General features: G+C 43.5%; 1 protein-coding gene across 1 annotated transcript; it reads left to right on the top strand.

Moving 5' to 3' along the window:
- Positions 1–2,273: 2,273 nt before the first annotated feature.
- On the top strand, positions 2,274–9,456 carry LOC115205905 (coatomer subunit delta). The gene is made up of 10 exons (XM_029772340.1): positions 2,274–2,466; positions 3,643–3,906; positions 4,177–4,356; positions 4,470–4,675; positions 5,701–5,862; positions 6,035–6,200; positions 6,458–6,605; positions 6,731–6,839; positions 7,433–7,637; positions 7,771–9,456. The coding sequence occupies exons 1-10, from the start codon at positions 2,464–2,466 to the stop codon at positions 7,858–7,860; spliced, it is 1,533 nt and encodes a 510-aa protein (XP_029628200.1). The 5' UTR covers positions 2,274–2,463; the 3' UTR covers positions 7,861–9,456.
- The last annotated feature ends 10,722 nt before the right edge of the window (positions 9,457–20,178 follow it).

Consider the following 20,178-nt stretch of genomic DNA (forward strand, 5'->3'; position numbering starts at 1 on the left):
GGCAATTTTCTAAATTACATCGCCGAAGTCGAGGATCGTGGGATAGTCAGTTTTACTAGGGTATGTTTGGCGGCATGAGTGAATGCGAATAGGAAGCCGATTCTAGATTTAATATTGGATTGGAGATGTTTAATTTTAAAACATTTTTTTTATTATTTCACCTTTATTTAACCAGGTAGGCTAGTTGAGAACACGTTCTCATTTACAACTGCGACCTGGCCAAGATAAAGCAAAGCAGTGTGACACAGACAACAACACAGAGTTACACATGGAATAAACAATAAACAAGCCAATAACACAATAAACGAGTCAATGACACAGTAGGAAAAAAAAGAAAGTCTATATACAGTGTGTGCAAAAGGCATGAGGAGGTAGGAAATAAATAGGCCATAGTAGTGAAGAATTACAATTTAGCAGATTAACACTGGAGTGATAAATGAGCAGATGATGATGTGCAAGTAGAGATACTGGTGTGCACAAGAGTGAGTCTGGAAGGAGAGCTTACAGTCTAACCAAACACCTAGGTATTTGTAGTTGTCCACATATTCTAGGTCAGAACCGTCCAGAGTAGTGATTCTAGTCGGGCAGGGGCGGGTGCGGGCAGCGAACGGTTGAAAAGTATGCATTTAGTTTTACTAGCGTTTAAGAGCAGTTGGAGGCCACAGAAGTAGTGTTGTATGGCATTGAAGCTCGTTTGGAGGTTTGTTAACACAGTGTCCAAAGAAGTGCCAGATGTATACAGAATGGTGTCGTCTGCGTAGAGGTGGATCAGGGAATCACCCGCAGCAATAGCAACATTGTTGATATACACAGAGAAAAGAGTCGGCCCGAGAATTGAACCCTGTGGTACCCCCATAGAGACTGCCAGAGGTCCGGACAACAGCCCCTCCGATTTGACACACTGCACTCTATCTGAGAAGTAGTTGGTGAACCAGGCGAGGCAGTCATTTGAGAAACCAAGGCTGTTGAGTCTGCCGATAACAATGTGGTGATTGACAGAGTCGAAAGCCTTGGCCAGGTCGATGAAGACGGCTGCACAGTACAATCTTTTATCGATGGCGGTTATGATATCGTTTAGTACCTTGAGCGTGGCTGAGGTGCACCCGTGACCAGCTCGGAAACCGGATTGCACAGCAGAGAAGGTACGGTGGGATTCGAAATGGTCAGTGATATGCTTATTAACTTGTGTTTCGAAGACTTTAGAAAGGCATGGCTGAATTAACTGTGGTGGCAGGTGCAATGATGACTGCTTTAAGGAGTTAAGTGTAGAGGGAAGTGGTGTGGTGTGGGAGGTTGGCGTCAAGTGCAAAAAGAGGGATATGTGCTCCAGTAGTTCAGAGATGGAACCTGGCGAGAGAGAGGATGAAGTATCTGCGGTGAGGACCGTGGAGTTCGGGCTTCGTCCCGAGGATGATAAGGATGATTCTGGTCCAGTGGGAGTGAGATTTATAGACAGAATGGATCCTTGCATTTTGGCTGATCCATATGTGGTGTCAGGTTGGGTGGAAAAGTGGTTGGTGAAGGTAACTTGGAGTGGACTCGTGATTATTTGTGTTTCGTCCGCCCAGAGGGAGTGGGCGCTCCAGAAAACGCAATTAGGGACAAAAATTGTGACTTGATTTTCTCTTCAGAGCAGGATGCTGTTGAAAGGAATGATAATGAGGGTTACATTAAGTGTTGAGGAGGATCAATTGAAATTGAAGATTCCCGATGTCTGTGACGCCCGCCATTTGGTGAGATATAGATCCAGTGGAGAGCATGGGGAAGCGGAGAAGACAATGTCTGTCATGCTGAGTTTTTGATACAGTCTGATACAGTTTATGGGGATGTTGCAGCACTGTGTAGGAGGGAGATGCCTAGGTGTGAGAAGTGTGCCGGAGAGCATGAGACGAAGGGATGTGTGGTATCGGTGGAGAAAGTTATGTGTGTTAGTTGTGGGTGCCCTTGGGGCTGGAGATCAGAGGTGTCCTGTGAGAGAAAGGCAGATTGAAGTTGCCAGGGTTAGAGTAGTACAGAAAGTGTTGTATGCCGAAACAGTGAATATTTTTTAATAGTTGGTAGGGCAATTTTCCTTTCCCCCAATTTTGTATTACCACGTCAAATAATTGAATTAATGTAGGTAGACCGTGAGTGGCCTCACACACCAGTACAGTAGGTGGCAGTGTATGCGCCTAACAGTTGGATGTGATCCGCCAACCAAATCCCAAAGAAGAGTCCTCTATCTATCTCTATGGATCAAGCACACAGCGCGCAACTTTTGACGAGTTAGTGGTTTATCAAGGAAGCAACTAATCTGGTTGGAGACGTGGCTTTGCCCGGCTGCCATATTGAAGCACTAGCAACACACAGCTTAACTAGCTATTCAACTATATTTTCTTTCTAAAGGCGCTTTAGATATACTGGAACTTGACTGAGCAAACACCATCGGGGATTGAAGATCGTTTTCCTAAAGAGAAATTAAAAATGGTGAGCACAGTGTTACATGTCAAGGCTTTATCTTCTTTTCCGCTTTAGCTTGATCATAACAACAAACATTAGCGTGCTAACGTTAGCCCCTTGGCACAATGAAATGAAAAGCAAATCAAACTTCACTTGCCAGACAACCACAAAGGTAACGTTAGCCAGCCAACTTTATTAGCTAAGTTAACTATATAAACGTTAATGCTACTATTATTTAGCAGCTATTTAATGTAACGACATTAGGTAGCTAAGTTAACGTTAACTACCTAACGTACAACAAATATCAGCTAGTTCTTAGTGTTAGCTAACGCTAGCTGGCTAACTAACGTTAAGTAAGTTTACCCAGCTAACTAGGTAGCTAGCTACAATTTAACACTCTAGATAGATCTTAGCATTGTACAGGTTGTCTGCTACTGTTGGCTGTCTGTTAACTGTGCAAAGATATGTTTGCTGGTAACGTTAAATGCTTGACCTGGCTAGGCTAGTTAACTAGCTAGCTAGTTATCAATAAATGTCAACCAATGGATCGTGGCTGTATGACATTGTCATTGATTTGCACTCGGTAATCTAGTAAATGAAGTCGCTTGGATCAATGCGTTATCATGCCTTGCCTTGGTCCTGGTATTCTGGGATGGTAAGTGACTGAAAAATACTTTATTTTGTCACCTGTAGTAAATTGTAGCCAGCATATACTGAACTGCACTGGGGGTCAGAACACAATCATGGTTACATTATGAAACCATGGAGCTGGCGTAAGATATGGGTTGGAAAACGTACCTCAATGCAGGGATGGAATATGCCACTGTACTCGAAATTGTACCTTTCCACACTGATACATCGAGAAAATTGAAATACTGCAATTTTTCCCTGAAAACGGTCCTTTCATCCTCATGCTAACTAGGAGCCAGAGCAGTGACATATCCTAACCCCACGTTTTCCGACCCATATCTCGTGCCGGCTCCACAGTGTCTTAATGTAACCATGATTGGTTTCTGAACCCAGTCAGTTCAGTGTAAACAAAAGTATTGGTAGTGTCGGAATTGAGTAAATTCGCACATAACTACCTTGCTTAGCCAACAGATTTGTACCACTTAGGGTTACCCTGTCTATCACTCTGTCATCATTAATGAAGACATCCCACTTATGAACGTATGTTTGTGATTCTCTCTGTCCTCCCTGCAGGTGCTTTTGGCAGCGGCGGTGTGCACCAAGGCAGGCAAAGCAATCGTGTCACGGCAGTTTGTGGAGATGACCCGAACGCGTGTCGAGGGCCTTCTGGCCGCCTTCCCCAAGCTCATGGGCATGGGCAAGCAGCACACGTTTGTGGAGACGGAGAGCGTGCGCTACGTCTACCAGCCGTTGGAGAAGCTCTACATGGTGCTGGTCACCACCAAGAACAGCAACATCCTGGAAGACCTGGAGACACTACGGCTCTTCTCACGCGTGGTATGATACGATCCAATACATCTTTATTTATCCATTACACAAAGACAATGGAAATTGTTCATATTGCGGTCATAGTATTTAGGACCCACACACACACACACACGACAGGCTGGGAGCAGCACAGGGGATAACCCAATGCTATAACAGCCCACTGGTGCTTACAAGTTCAGAATTCATCCATCCCACCAATAACATCAAATGGGATCATATCCTACAATAAACGTATGACTGTTGATATTGAAGTGTTCAATTGTGTTTTTCTCTTTTCAGATCCCGGAGTACTGCCGTGTGCTGGAGGAAGGGGAGATCTCAGACCACTGTTTCGACCTGATATTCGCCTTCGACGAGATCGTGGCCCTGGGCTACAGGGAGAATGTCAACCTGGCCCAGATCCGCACCTTCACCGAGATGGACTCTCATGAGGAGAAGGTGTTCCGGGCAGTCAGAGAGGTGAGACACTTGTAGCTAAAGCGCCCATAACATCCGGAGGATGTTTATGTGTGTGGCTTTAGCTTATAGTAACCATGATTTGAACGTTCCTCCTCATCTGCTCGGCCCCACAGACCCAGGAGCGAGAGGCCAAGGCAGAGATGCGGCGAAAGGCCAAAGAGCTGCAGCAGATCAGGCGAGATGCCGAGCGCTCTGGGAAGAAGGTGCCGGCCTTCGGCGGGTTTGGCAGCGCCGGGATGAGCAGCATGTCCTCGGGGTCAATCATCACAGACACCATCATCGAACCCGAGAAGCCCAAGATGGCTCCCGTCCCAGTCAGGTATGCAAATTATGGAATTTAGGTGTTGAATTTGATTGTGTGTATAATTGTGATTGGCAGATAGGCCCCAGAGTTTTTCCTGATAACGTGACCAGGGTTGGAAATTAACTTTTGGGTCCAACTGGCAGGTAGATGAGAATCTAATGGCCACTCGATTTTTTTTTTTTTTTACCAGCCCAAATATTGTTTTGGCATAATTACACCAAAAATCAAATGATGGATGAGTATGCTTTGTAATGTTTCTAAAACAAGAAATGTATTACTAGAAAGAAGTAATGTGATATATTGCTCCATTCAATTTCATTTTTGTGACCCAAGTCTTTTATCCAATATATGTTCAAATCAATCCTTTAGTTAGAATAGTTAAACAGTTCTACAACTGGACATTTTAAGAATCAACAAAGTGCCTGCCCTGTACAAAATGCTAAGTGATACAACTTATTTATTATTATTAGTTCAGGCCTCTAACACTGGAATTTTTTACAAGGAGTACGTAAGTTGATATTTATGAGAACTTAAATAAATTGAGGAGCACAATTAAATTATGAGTGAGTAAAAGTTTATGAAAAGGATGTAACCTGAAATATTTGATTCATTCGGTGAGACAAATGTTCAGCTGCCCCTTTAAGGTGTGGGCCGTTACTATGGCAACGGCACTCTGTTTGTCAGAGATGATTGAGAATTTCTGCACTAGCAGCAGACAGTTGCAGCAAACTCAAACTAATATTGAAAACAACCTAGTTTTGTTCAAATGCTATGTAACTAGACAAGAAACATGAGGATAAAGTCACACTTTAGTAGCCTTTCGTGAATTCAACCTTCTACATTTTGGCTTTGGATTGAAAAAAAAAACTGTTACCAAATGCTGTGTAACCATCTGTCAACGTGGCTGGTGAAAGACGTTCTTGCCCACCAATGCCCTTCTACCCGCATTTGGCGTGTGTTAATTTTCCACCCTGAACGTGACCTGACCAGGAAAAACTCTGGGCCACAGAGGCTGGTACTGACGATCATGTCTCCCACAGGCCAACCGGATCCAGCAAAGCCCTCAAGCTGGGCGCCAGGGGGAAAGAGGTGGACAACTTTGTGGACAAGCTCAGGGGGGAGGGGGAAACCATCATGTCCAACACAGGGAAAATGCCTTCACTTGCATCCAATGTCCTACCGCCACCAGTTAATGTGGAGAGGTACATTATTCCTGTTCTTGAAATGTCCATTTTTGATAGTAAGCCAAGGTTTTGCATCAGTCTTTATCTTGCAATCAATGTCTGTGTTTTTACTATTGACATAATTCCCGTGTGTGATGATAAAACCTCAATCTTAACCTTGATGACACCTGTGTATGTATGTTTTCCTCAGTGTCCACATGAGAGTTGAGGAGAAGATCAGTCTGACCTGTGGACGTGACGGAGGTCTACAGAACATGGAGCTCCTGGGCATGATCACCCTGAGAGTGACCGACGACAAGGTCGGCCGCATCCGCCTGATGGTCAACAACTACGACAAGAAGGGAGTACAACTGCAGGTGAGTTGTTCCAATCCAGACTGACCCATGACCTTTTGTAAAGGCTCATGGGTGGTGTTCATTAGGGCACAACGTTGTGAAAAATCCAGTTGTTATTTGACTAGTAACCTCAGCACCATTCCATTTCAAAATGTTTCTCCCTGTGTGCTCCTACTGAACACAGCCCAATGTATTAGATTTATGTAACAATTCATCCCATATCAGATATATAATGTATGTCCACTGTGTTGAAATTGATTGTATCTCCTGGTATTTAGACACATCCCAATGTGGATAAGAAGCTCTTCACTTCGGACTCTGTGATTGGTCTGAAGAACCCAGAGAAGTCTTTCCCCCTCAACAACGATGTGGGGGTGCTGAAGTGGAGACTCCAAAGCACAGATGAGGCCCTCATACCTCTAACCAGTGAGTCTCATTCAACTTGTCATCCTGCTGCCACCATCTGTGATCTGCAGTTATTGTGGTAGGATTTATTTAGTGTTAACTATAGTACATTTTTAAATGTCATCGCACCTTTGTTTTGTCTGTAGTAAACTGCTGGCCTTCAGAGAGTGCTACTGGCTGCGACGTGAACATTGAATATGAGCTGCAGGAGGAGAGCCTTGAACTCAACGATGTAGTTATTGCTATCCCTATACCGTGAGTACATGGGTGATAAAATGTTAATTGTATTTTGTGTTGTGACTGTATAACAACCTTGCTGGGTTCTCTATTGTCTGGTTTCCCAGAGACAGATTTAAACCTAGCCCTGGACTAAGAAGCATGTGAGGTGTTTTTTAGTCTAAGACTATGCTTCATTTGTGTCCAGTAACCCAATCAATCAAATGTATTTATAAAGCCCTTTTTACATCAGCCGATGTCACAAGGTGCTGTACAGAAACCCAGCCTAAAACCCCAAACGGCAAGCAATGCAGGTGTAGATGCACGGTGGCTAGGAAAAACTCCCTAGAAAGGCTGAAACCTAGAGGAACCAGGCTCTGAGGGGTGGCCAGTCCTCTTCTGGCTGTTCCCGGGTGGAGATTATAACAGAACATGGCTATGATATTCAAACGTTCATAGATGACCAGCAGGGTCAGATACTAATAATCACAGTGGTTGTAGAGGGTGCAACAGGTCAGCACCTCAGGAGTAAATGTCAGTTGGCTTTTCATAGCCGATCATTGAGAGTTAAGAGACAGCCCAAAGTTGATGGTTGCGTTTTTTACAGTATATGGGTGTATTTCCTGGTGTAGGTCTGGAGTTGGGGCACCTGTGGTAGGAGATGTGGATGGAGAGTATAAGCACGACAGCAGACGGAACGTTCTAGAGTGGAGCCTACCCGTCATAGATGCCAAAAACAAAAGTGGCAGCCTGGAGTTCAGTGTCGCCGGGCAACCCAACGACTTCTTCCCTGTCAACGTGTCCTTCGTATCCATACGCAATTACTGCGACATACAGGCAAGTTCCCCTTTTTACGTTGCCGCTTACTATGCCCATTTAGGCCAGGTCAATGATGGAACACAATTCTCTTGCTGACATCGCTAACCCTGCATTTCACTCATCACGTGACCTTTTTCTCCTATTCCCTCAGGTTGCCAAAGTGACTCACGTAGAAGGAGACGCACCGGTAAAATTCTCTTTAGAAACTTCGTTCCTCGTCGACAAATACGAGATCCTGTAAAGAAAAATCTACGTCAAAGCTCTGGAGAAGACAAAATAAATACTTGCCCACCTGTGTAACATTTGAGACTACACATCAACAGGACTCAACTCTTCAAAAGCCCCTCTGGCGGCGGAGCGCAGCATTGGTGTATTTATGTTTGTATGAGAGAGAAAAATCTACTGTGTGTGTGTGTATATATAGAATTACATTTAACAGGCAACGAAACATGCTGTTATCCGTCGGAGAGTCGGGAAGTCAAAACATGACTAAATTGGCAGCAGAGGAGGGAGATGGGTGGTGCTCTTGATTAAGTGGTGGTGGGGTGGACAGTACTAGCTACAAACAAGCATCAGGGATGTGTTCGTTAGGACGCACAACAGGGAGAGAAAAATCCCACCGTTGTGCAACAACAACTTATCCTTTCTCATTTGCTGAAAACTAAAGTGAGCCTTTCTAATTATACAAGTCCAGGTAGTCCCTCCCTGATTCAGTCAGTTTTCTTCCGTTTGGTGCCTAATGAACATGACCCTGGTGGCTGAGGAGCTGGTCAGTATTCAGCTGGTTCATCGCCCTACTTTTGAGGTTGAGAAATTAGTCATCCCCAACCCCAAAGAATCATGCATCCTTTACCAGAGCCATTTAGTCTTTTATACATTGAACATTAAACATTGGACCAGATTTAAGAAAGCGGGACTATTCAAGTGGTCTTTCATGTTTTTTTTAATCATAACTACAGGTTCACCAGAAACCAATTTTAATGCTGCCTGTTTACCCACTAAAGGCAGGTTTTTTTGTTTTTCATTAGATTGGTTGATCTCAATATGTAGCTTCAGGTGTTGACTGGTATTAAGAAACTTAAGATTGAAAAGAGTAAGCATCCAATATGGTTGCGTAGATCTGTCCAGCTAGTCCTCTAGCAGTACACATTAACCTGTTCTCTGATTGTGTTTTTAACTTGTCCTTTTGTGTTCTGTAAACATACCTAGAAATGCAGTAAACATCAGCGCTGTAAATGGTTTTTGGCATTTTCTTTCCCCCTTTTCAAAATTCTACTAATCTCAAGTGCGAACTGTTCATCTCTTCCCAACATAGACAGTCATTGAAAACCAGACAAAGCATGAAAAGAACAGACAATTCACAAGGCTAACCACTGCATTTGTGGCTATAGGAGTTCTTGAAAAGTAATCAATTGAAAGCTCAATACTATTTACAAACTTATGTTGTTGAAAAGGGAGATCTGATCAGTATACTGTGGTCCATATCAGTTCTGCCTTCAGTCATCAAACCAACATCAATAGAAGGAATACTTTGGTCCTATTGCAAGGATGATTCTGCTGCCAGTGACACCACCTCCCTCTCATGACTCCAGTCAGTCATTTACTCCCATGATGAGCGAATGCTCTCCTTTAAAGTCCAGTTCATCGTAAGAACAACATGTAGTGGTTTCATTTTTATGTTTTGTTTGTATTCCTGGAATTTCAATGCGGTTGGTTGGATAATGGGTTTTGAAGATGGCTAGATGGGACATTTAACTGTAAAGAAAGAGGGAATCATAACATTCCAGTATAACATTTGATGAAAAAGACCTTTAATTGATTAAAGTGTATTATTCAATTTTGTGGTCATTGTTTTATTTTTGTATAATTTTTGGGGGGTAGTATCAAAGTATATTAATGTTTCAATGATGTTATAGACAGGTTGGTTGATGTGCGCAACTATGGGACAAAACAGACAGGATTGGCTTAGGGTGCATTCGTTAATTCGCTCTGGGCGTTTGCAAATTCAGTGCTTCACTCTGAGTGTTAGAGCGCGCACTGGACACTGGCTGAGGAGTAGGGTTGATCTGAGCGTTCTGACCTCCCAATGGCAGTCAAGCACCCAAGCTAATTGGCTAAAGTTAGCTAGCTAGTTACTTCCAGACAAATGAGAGAACCATTGTACTTAGCCTAGCAGAGCTGGTTATGCTGTTTGTTATCCAGAGGGTTGGTGACTAACTGTGCTGCTGGCAACAATTTAATTAAGCTTTTTTGCAGATGTTTACTGACACCAGCCATATTCGATGGGTGTTGAGCGTTCGTAAATTCATCAGTTATTCTGCACTCAGACGAGAGCGATCTGAAATCGGCGTAGACAGCCAGGGTGAATTTACGAACGCGCCCTTAGATTGTTGACATGTAAACTATACTGCTCAAAAAAATAAAGGGAACACTTAAACAACACATCCTAGATCTGAATGAAAGAAATAATCTTATTAAATACTTTTTTCTTTACATAGTTGAATGTGCTGACAAAATCACACAAAAATAATCAATGGAAATCCAATTTATCAACCCATGGAGGTCTGGATTTGGAGTCACACTCAAAATTAAAGTGGAAAACCACACTACAGGCTGATCCAACTTTGATGTAATGTCCTTAAAACAAGTCAAAATGAGGCTCAGTAGTGTGTGTGGCCTCCACGTGCCTGTATGACCTCCCTACAACGCCTGGGCATGCTCCTGATGAGGTGGCGGATGGTCTCCTGAGGGATCTCCTCCCAGACCTGGACTAAAGCATCCGCCAACTCCTGGACAGTCTGTGGTGCAACGTGGCGTTGGTGGATGGAGCGAGACATGATGTCCCAGATGTGCTCAATTGGATTCAGGTCTGGGGAACGGGCGGGCCAGTCCATAGCATCAATGCCTTCCTCTTGCAGGAACTGCTGACACACTCCAGCCACATGAGGTCTAGCATTGTCTTGCATTAGGAGGAACCCAGGGCCAACCGCACCAGCATATGGTCTCACAAGGGGTCTGAGGATCTCATCTCGGTACCTAATGGCAGTCAGGCTACCTCTAGCGAGCACATGGAGGGCAAAGAAATGCCACCCCACACCATGACTGACCCACCGCCAAACCGGTCATGCTGGAGGATGTTGCAGGCAGCAGAACGTTCTACACGGCGTCTCCAGACTCTGTCACGTCTGTCACGTGGTCAGTGTGAACCTGCTTTCATCTGTGAAGAGCACAGGGTGCCAGTGGCGAATTTGCCAAACTTGGTGTTCTCTGGCAAATGCCTAACGTCCTGCACGGTGTTGGGCTGTAAGCACAACCCCCACCTGTGGATGTCGGGCCCTCATACCACCCTCATGGAGTCTGTTTCTGACCGTTTGAGCAGACACATGCACATTTGTGGCCTGCTGGAGGTCATTTTGCAGGGCTCTGGCAGTGCTTCTCCTGCTCCTCCTTGCACAAAGGCGGAGGTAGCGGTCCTGCTGCTGGGTTGTTGCCCTCCTACGGCCTCCTCCACGTCTCCTGATGTATTGGCCTGTCTCCTGGTAGCGCCTCCATGCTCTGGACACTACGCTGACAGACACAGCAAACCTTCTTGCCACAGATCGCATTGATGTGCCATCCTGGATGAGCTGCACTACCTGAGCCACTTGTGTGGGTTGTAGACTCCGTCTCATGCTACCACTAGAGTGAAAGCACTGCCAGCATTCAAAAGTGACCAAAACATCAGCCAGGAAGCATAGGAACTGAGAAGTGGTCTGTGGTCCCCACCTGCAGAACCACTCCTTTATTGGGGGTGTCTTGCTGATTGCCTATAATTTCCACCTGTTGTCTATTCCATTTGCACAACAGCATGTGCAATTTATTGTCAATCAGTGTTGCTTCCTAAGTGGACAGTTTGATTTCACAGAAGTGTGATTGATTTGGAGTTACATTGTGTTGTTTAAGTGTTCCCTTTATTTTTTTGAGCAGTGTATATTTAGTCTCCAAATATACAGTTGAACAATGAGCACTTGTCTCAAATACATCATTACAGTTGTTGGTTAGCCAGCTAGCAATTTTATTTTTCAATATCTGTGTTTTTGCATGCACATTGATTCATGAATCTTATGCTACACAAAGATACATAAATGTTTCTAAACAAATCCAATCTGTTGGATTTTTTTCACCTGTTACTGAAGTGGTTGTTCCAGTTTAGACGGTGTAGGTAGTCTCATTTATTCATCTCTTTAACCCAGGCAGTCATTCTGAATGCAGATTATGTATGGATAAAAATTACAAATGTTGGATATCCCCAATCTGGCTGGATTCCAATAGGAATTAAACATTACCTTGCAGGCCAGATGTGTACACAATTATGCAACACTTTCGGTGACCCATTTTGGACTCGTGAGCACTAATGTCAATACGACTCACTGCAATTATACAAAACCTTTGGCGCATCACTAATAATTAAGCACTTTGATGCTGGTTTTGCTGGTGACCAGTTTATGCTTGTATGCTGGTCACCAGCATACCTGTAAACCCCAGCATAAACTGGTCATCAGCATCAAATCGTCCAGAACAACAAACGCTGGTCCCCAGCAAAACCAGCACTAGCATACAGTGCCTTCAGAAAGCATTCACACCCCTTTACTTTTACCACAGTATTTTGTGTTACAGCCTGAATTTAAAATGGATTACATTTAGATTTTGTGTCACTGGCCTACACACAATACCTCATAATGTGAAAGAGGAATTATGTTATCAGACATTTTTACAAATGAATAAAAAATGAAAAGCTGAAATGTCTTCAGTCAATAAGTATTCAACCCCTTCGTTATGGTAAGCCTAAATAAGTTCAGGAGTAAAAATGTGCTTAACATGTCACAAAAAGTTGCATGGACTCTGTATTTGAAAATAGTGTTTAACATGATTTTTGAATGAGTACCTCATCTCTGTACCCCACACATACAATTATCTGTAAGGTCCCTCAGCTGAACAGTGAATTTCAAACATGAATTCAACCACAAAGACCAGGGAGGTTTTCCAATACTTAGCGGAGAAGGGCACCTATTTGGTAAATGGGTATAAATAAAATAAAAAGCAGAAATTAAATGTCCCTTTGAGCATGGTGAAGTTATTAATTACACTTTAGAGGGTCTTAATACACCCTCTCTCTACAAAGATACAGGCGTCCTCCTTCCTAACTTGCTGGAGAGGAAGGAAACAGCTCAGGGACTTCACCATGAGGCCAAAACAGTACGAGTTTAATGGCTGTGAGAGGAGAAAACTGAGGATGGATCAACAACATTGTAGAATACTCCACAATACTAACTTAATTCCAAAACATGCATCCTGTTTGCAATAAGGCACTAAAGTAAAACAGAACAAAATGTGGCTAAGAAATTTACTTTATGTCCTGAATACAAAGCGTTATGTTTGGGGCAAATCCAACGCAACACATCATTGAGTACCACTTCATATTTTCAAGCATGATGGTGGCTGCATCATGTTATCGGTATGCTTGTTATTGGCAAGAACTAGGGAGTTTCTAGTCTTTCTAGTGCTACGACCTGAAAATCAATGACGTCATCATGATTCGACCTTGTTTTTTTCCGAGTTCCCAGCTGTTTTGAAAGCACCATAAATCCAGAGAATGCCAGACTTGGATGACAAAATTTGCCCATGAAGGACTGCCGTGCCACCTTCCTATTCAAGTGAGCACAGCACAACAAGTTGAGTCCAAAAATGTATTGTATGCTGCTGCATAAATGTAATATGCCAGGGAGATATGTATACTGTAGCTAAGAAAGTAATACTAAGTGTATATTGTGTAGTAAGATGTTAGTAGCCCATGTGCCTCACCATAATAATTTGGTCTATTTACCCCTCTTAATTTTGCCTACTTTTCTGATTTGGTGGTGCACATGCAGCCTATAACCTGTTTTAGAGAAATATAATCATTGAATATTGTAAGAGCTTTCATTGTCTGCTTATATGCCCTTTTTATTTATCCTACAGTTTTGACTTGGTGTACAGGGAGAACACTGTAAGAATGGCCCATGTTCTGAATTCTGTCACTGTACATGTCAAAAGTGCTAAACAAATAGTTAAGTTGACTACGTCGGTCCTAGCTTGTTCATTAATTTCTTAATCGAAATTACAGATTGCCTCTTATCCGCTTGTCATCCCCTTATGCCACCCTTTGTACATCTCAATTGTCATTAGAAACCACATTTGTTCAAGCAAGTCTGCAATATCAGCTATGTTTTTTTTAAAAGGCACTAAATGAGGCTGAATGAACTGTTTTGCTGCCAGACAAGGCTCCACTGATAGCCAGATGTAGCAGTGGTAAGATGTTGGGACTGCTGTTGGGACAGCATTTTGTAGGCTGTTTGTGGACACCGTTTGCCACCGTTACAGTGCAATGAATGTATTGTTTAGTGTTGTGTAGTGGCTTTGGTGGCATGGATCCCACTTGTTTATTTTTTTTGCCCCATCAAGATTTACATGCTAAATTCAAAAGGCACTTGCACATCTGAGCAATCTTTTTGCAGGTGCATGGCAACAGTTGAAACAGGATGAAGGAAAAAGGAAACCGCACACTGCTCTTGATAGTATCACTGATATTTAGTAAGCTTACGTATCGGCCTCACGGCCTTCGTCAGAAATTTTGTGAATTTCTAAAAAACAATTTACATGCTAAAATTGCCACTGCTCACATCACAACTGTAATCGCTGCCAAAGGGAATTCTAACATGTATTGACTCAGGGGTGTGAATACTTATGTAGGCTAAATTATATATTTCTGTATTTAATTTAATAGATTTGCAACAAATTCTAAAAGCATACGTTCACTTCGTCATTATGGGGTGTTGTGTGTAGATGGGTGAGAACATTTTAATTTTTTCAATTTTGAATTCAGGCTGCAACAAAAAAATGTGGAATAAGTCAAGGGGTATGAACACTTTCTGTATGCACTGTATGCTGGTCTATGCTGGGGTTGGGGTTTCAGCAGGGATCTTTCTCCTTCTGACACCTTCTCATGTTGTGCATTTATGCATGGTCAATCAACACCCATCACCATACTGTATCTCCCTCAATCTTTTAACTTCAAAACCCCATGTTTATGTCTTATATCTCAACAGGCAGTTCTCAGAAAAAAAGTGGAAGTGGATGAAAATAAAAAAAATATTAGAAGTTAATGTTCATGAATAATTTTTCCATCAATAAATTGTGCGCTGTCACATTGAATATTCCTTCACACACAATAAACAAAGGCCTGTCTTGGGGAGATTTTAAATTGAGCAAAATCCGTCCTTTCCTCGACTCGTAACCCAGAAACCATAAGTGGTTGCCATATATAGGAGAGTGTCAACTTGGTAATAGGCAAACAGAAGAGTTTGCTCCTCTCCTCGAATGCCTACAAATACAAGCACATTCGTTTCAATATTAATCTCTTCGCAGATCCACAATATACATTTGAGATTCTGCCTAAGTAGTCTGGACATAAATTAGGTTGCAGATGAGTAACCAAAAGGCTGTTACCGGCTCACTGCAGATATTCATCACACCTGACCCCTTACACCAGAGCTGTGTTTGATTACTCATACTAACCGCACTAACTGTACTATTTGTGATGCAAATTCAGTATGTAGTATTCTTATTGGTCATAGTATGGATATAGTTAGTATGACAAAAGTTCCAGGATGTCGTACTAAATTCGCCAAAATATGAAGTATACAAGCAGTGTACACTATTTTCGTGTTTTTAGGGCCCATAATGCAATTCATCAGAAAATGGGCGTGGATTCACACCACGTGGATTGCGCCATTCCGGTGCACATCCAAGTGCTATCCACCCTCGGGTGTTTGGCAACCGGAGCTTTCCGATTGACATCACAGTCCTTGATGAGCCAATGTTTACCAATGTAAAGTTTTAAGTTGGATATTCAACGGATATTCTCGCTTTCAAACCTCAATAGCGTTCAAACCACAGACTCCAAATAAGTGTCATGATGTTAGAAAAATTGGCAAAACATTGCACAGGTCTTATTTTCACCATTTGGACATTAATTCACTTTCCAAAGCTAATAAACACGTGGAAATGTGAGCAGCATTTTGTATTCCTAGTTGAATTAGTTAGGGAGCACACCCTTTAATTTGTCCATTATCATCTCACACGTTTTTTACATGAATATTTCTAACTTGCTAATTTCAATAGCTCCTTGGTCATGTGAACTACTGACCTCAAACAAGGTTCAGAATGTATACTCAGTGGGCAAGTCAGATCAGTAACTTCGGGATAAGGATTGGCTCTAAGGGCTGGGTCGGTCGGGCTGGGGTGCAAAGAGGGGCTCGAGCCGCGGCTGGGGGAGCAGTTACTCCGTCGCCCTCCTCTCGCCACCGTAGGATGTTCGTTGTGTGGCCCATCTCGTGGTCTCACAAGTGGCTGTGTGCGGGGGTACGTCGCGGGTGGTGTCCGTCAGCGGGCCGAAAGCTGACCGGTGGGGGGGTTGGGTCAGGTGGTTGGTGACGGCGACTCTGGATGCGCACTGGGCCCTTCTCATGGATCTCCCCAGCTACGGCGCTAGCAGCTGACTTAGAAATGGTGCGGACCAAGGGATTCCGACTGTTTAATGTTTTTAAAATCTTCCCAAAGGCCCAAGGTGGGTGTTGACCCGATGTGATTTCTGTCCTCTGCTCTGAATGTCAAAGTGAAGAAATTCAATGAAGTGTAAATGAATCCTGACCTTGACAGGACACCAACACTCATGAGACTCGAGGCAGAGAGTAAACCCATTGGCCCCGCAGTGATAGGGCATTGCATGAATCTGGAGGTATCGCTAGCTTGTCTGGGGAGGGAGGCCTACATCTGATGTGGGTAGTACCATCCAAGCCCATTGATTTGCTGCGGACCAATAAAACGGATGGATGAAGCCTAGGTTCCCACTGTGCACGGATCACTGAATGTCAACTTGATGAAATTCAAAGGAGCATACCCACCTGTCGCGGTCACACTCAAATCACCCAAGCACATTTGGTATATGTGCGAAGCTACTATCTGTGGGATTTTGACTGAAGGCCTCTAAGTCAGAATCCCCCCTAAACGTAACGATACCGTAGCACCATGGATCTTTGGTTGGCCTGGGATAGCCTGCCTCTTTTGGCAGGTGAGTAGAGCCGTTCGTGACGGGGTTGGGGTGCGGCCGGATAAGTTGCCGCCCCTCTCCTGATGCGCACCACGTTTGTGGGGAACCTGGTGCTAAATCACTCGTAGACGACCTGATTCTGGGTCAGGGTTTCGTACGTAGCAGAGCAGCTCACTCGCTGTGATTTATTGACAGTCAGCCTTCGATCCAAGCTTTTGTTGGGGACGGAAGGCTTCTTCCTCCACCATCCTCCTACTTTAATTAAGGGTTACCAGGCGTCTCAGACCCCGCTGTGGGGTCTGAGACGCCGACGGCTCCCACCATTAGCTCTGACAAATTGAAAACCCTAGTCATTGGCGACTCCATTACCCGCAGTATTAGACTTAAAACGAATCATCCAGCGATCATACACTGTTTACCAGGGAGCAGGGCTACCGACGTTAAGGCTAATCTAAAGACGGTGCTGGCTAAAGCTAAAACTGGCGAGTGTAGAGAGTATAGAGATATTGTTATCCACGTCGGCACCAACGATGTTAGGATGAAACAGTCAGAGGTCACCAAGCGCAACATAGCTTCAGCGTGGAAATCAGCTAGAAAGATGTGTCGGCATCGATTAATTGTCTCTGGCCCCCTCCCAGTTAGGGGGAGTGATGAGCTCTACAGCAGAGTCTCACAACTCAATCGCTGGATGAAAACTGTTTTCTGCCCCTCCCAAAAGATAGAATTTGTAGATAACTGGCCCTCTTTCTGGGACTCACCCACAAACAGGACCAAGCCTGGCCTGCTGAGGAGTGACGGACTCCATCCTAGCTGGAGGGGTGCTCTCATCTTATCTACGAACATAGACAGAGCTCTAACTCCTCTAGCTCCACAATGAAATAGGGTGCAGGCCAGGCAGCAGGCTGTTAGCCAGCCTGCCAGCTTAGTGGAGTCTGCCACTAGCACAGTCAGCGTAGTCAGCTCAGCTTTCCCCATTGAGACCGTGTCTGTGCCTCGATCTAGGTTGGGCAAAATTAAAAATGGCGGTGTTCGCTTCAGTAATCTCACTAGTATAAAGACCTCCTCCAATCCTGCCATTATTGCAAGAGATTGTGATACTTCACATCTCAAAATTGGGTTACTTAATGTTAGATCCCTCACTTCCAAGGCAGTTATAGTCAATTAACTAATCACTGATCATAATCTTGATGTGATTGGCCTGACTGAAACATGGCTTAAGCCTGATGAATTTACTGTGTTAAATGAGGCCTCACCCCCTGGTTACACTAGTGACCATACCCCCCGTGCATCCGGCAAAGGCGGAGATGTTGCTAACATCTACGATAGCAAATTTCAATTTACAAAAAAAAAACAATGACGTTTTCATCTTTTGAGCTTCTAGTCATGAAATCTATGCAGCCTACTCACTCACTTTTTATAGCTACTGTTTACAGGCCTCCTGGGCCATATGCAGTGTTCCTCACTGAGTTCCCTGAATTCCTATCGGATCTTGTAGTCATAGCAGATAATATTCTAATTTTTGGTGACTTTAACATTCACATGGAAAAGTCCACAGACCCACTCCAAAAGGCTTTCGGAGCCATCATCGACTCAGTGGGTTTTGTCCAACATGTCTCTGGACCTACTCACTGCCACAGTCATACTCTGGACCTAGTTTTGTCCCATGGAATAAATGTTGTGGATCTTAATGTTTTTCCTCATAATCCTGGATTATCGGACCACCATTTTATTGCGTTTACAATTGCAACAAATAATCTGCTCAGACCCCAACCAAGGAGCATTAAAAGTCGTGCTATAAATTCTCAGACAACCCAAAGATTCCTTGATGCCCTTCCAGACTCCCTCTGCCTACCCAAGGACGTCAGAGGACAAAAATCAGTTAACCACCTAACCGAGGAACTCAATTTAACCTTGCGCAATACCCTAGATGCAGTTGCACCCCTAAAAATTAAAAACATCTGTCATAAGAAACTAGCTCCCTGGTATACAGAAAATACACGAGCTCTGAAGCAAGCTTCCAGAAAATTGGAACGGAAATGGCGCCACACCAAACTGGAAGTCTTCCGACTAGCTTGGAAAGACAGTACCGTGCAGTATCGAAGAGCCCTCACTGCTGCTCGATCATCCTATTTTTCCAACTTAATTGAGGAAAATAAGAACAATCCGAAATTTATTTTTGATACTGTCGCAAAGCTAACTAAAAAGCAGCATTCGCAAATGGAGGATGGCTTTCACTTCAGCAGTAATACATTTATGAACTTCTTTGAGGAAAAGATCATGATCATTAGAAAGCAAATTACGGACTCCTCTTTAAATCTGGGTATTCCTCCAAAGCTCCATTGTCCTGAGTCTGCACAACTCTGCCAGGACCTAGGATCAAGGGAGATACTAAAGTGTTTTAGTACTATATCTCTTGACACAATGATGAAAATAATCATGGCCTCCAAACCCTCAAGCTGCATACTGGACCCTATTCCAACTAAACTACTGGAAGAGCTGCTTCCTGTGCTTGGCCCTCCTATGTTGAACATAATAAACGGCTCTCTATCCACCGGATGTGTACCAAGCTCACTAAAAGTGGCAGAAATAAAGCCTCTCTTGAAAAAGCCGAATCTTGACCCAGAAATTATTAAAAAAACTAATCGGCCAATATCGAATCTTCCATTCCTCTCAAATTTTTTTGAAAAAGCTGTTGCACAGCAACTCACTGCCTTCCTGAAGACAAACAATGTATACGAAACGCTTCAGTCTGGTTTTAGACCCCATCATAGCACTGAGACTGCACTTGTGAAGGTGGTAAATTACCTTTTAATGACGTCAGACCGAGGCTCTGCATCTGTCCTCGTGCTCCTAGATCTTAGTGCCGCTTTTGATACCATCGATCACCACATTCTTTTGGAGAGATTGGAAACCCAAATTGGTCTACATGGACAAGTTCTGGCCTGCTTTAGATCTTATCTGTCGGAAAGATATCAGTTTGTCTCTGTGAATGGTTTGTCCTCTGACAAATCAATTGTAAATTTCGGTGTTCCTCAAGGTTCCGTTTTAGGACCACTATTGTTTTCACTATATATTTTACCTCTTGGGGATGTCATTCGAAAACATAATGTTAAATTTCACTGCTATGCGGACGACACACAGCTGTACATTTCAATGAAACATGAAGCCCCAAAATTGCCCTCGCTAGAAGCCTGTGTTTCAGACATAAGGAAGTGGATGGCTGCAAACTTTCTACTTTTAAACTCGGACAAAACAGAGATGCTTGTTCTAGGTCCCAAGAAACAAAGAGATCTTCTTTTGAATCTGACAATTAATCTGGATGGTTGTACAGTCGTCTCAAATAAAACTGTGAAGGACCTCGGCGTTACTCTGGACCCTGATCTCTCTTTTGAAGAACATATCAAGACTGTTTCAAGGACAGCTTTTTTCCAT

This window comes from Salmo trutta, chromosome 13 (genome assembly GCF_901001165.1).
Source record: "Salmo trutta chromosome 13, fSalTru1.1, whole genome shotgun sequence".
Lineage (NCBI taxonomy): Eukaryota > Metazoa > Chordata > Actinopteri > Salmoniformes > Salmonidae > Salmo > Salmo trutta.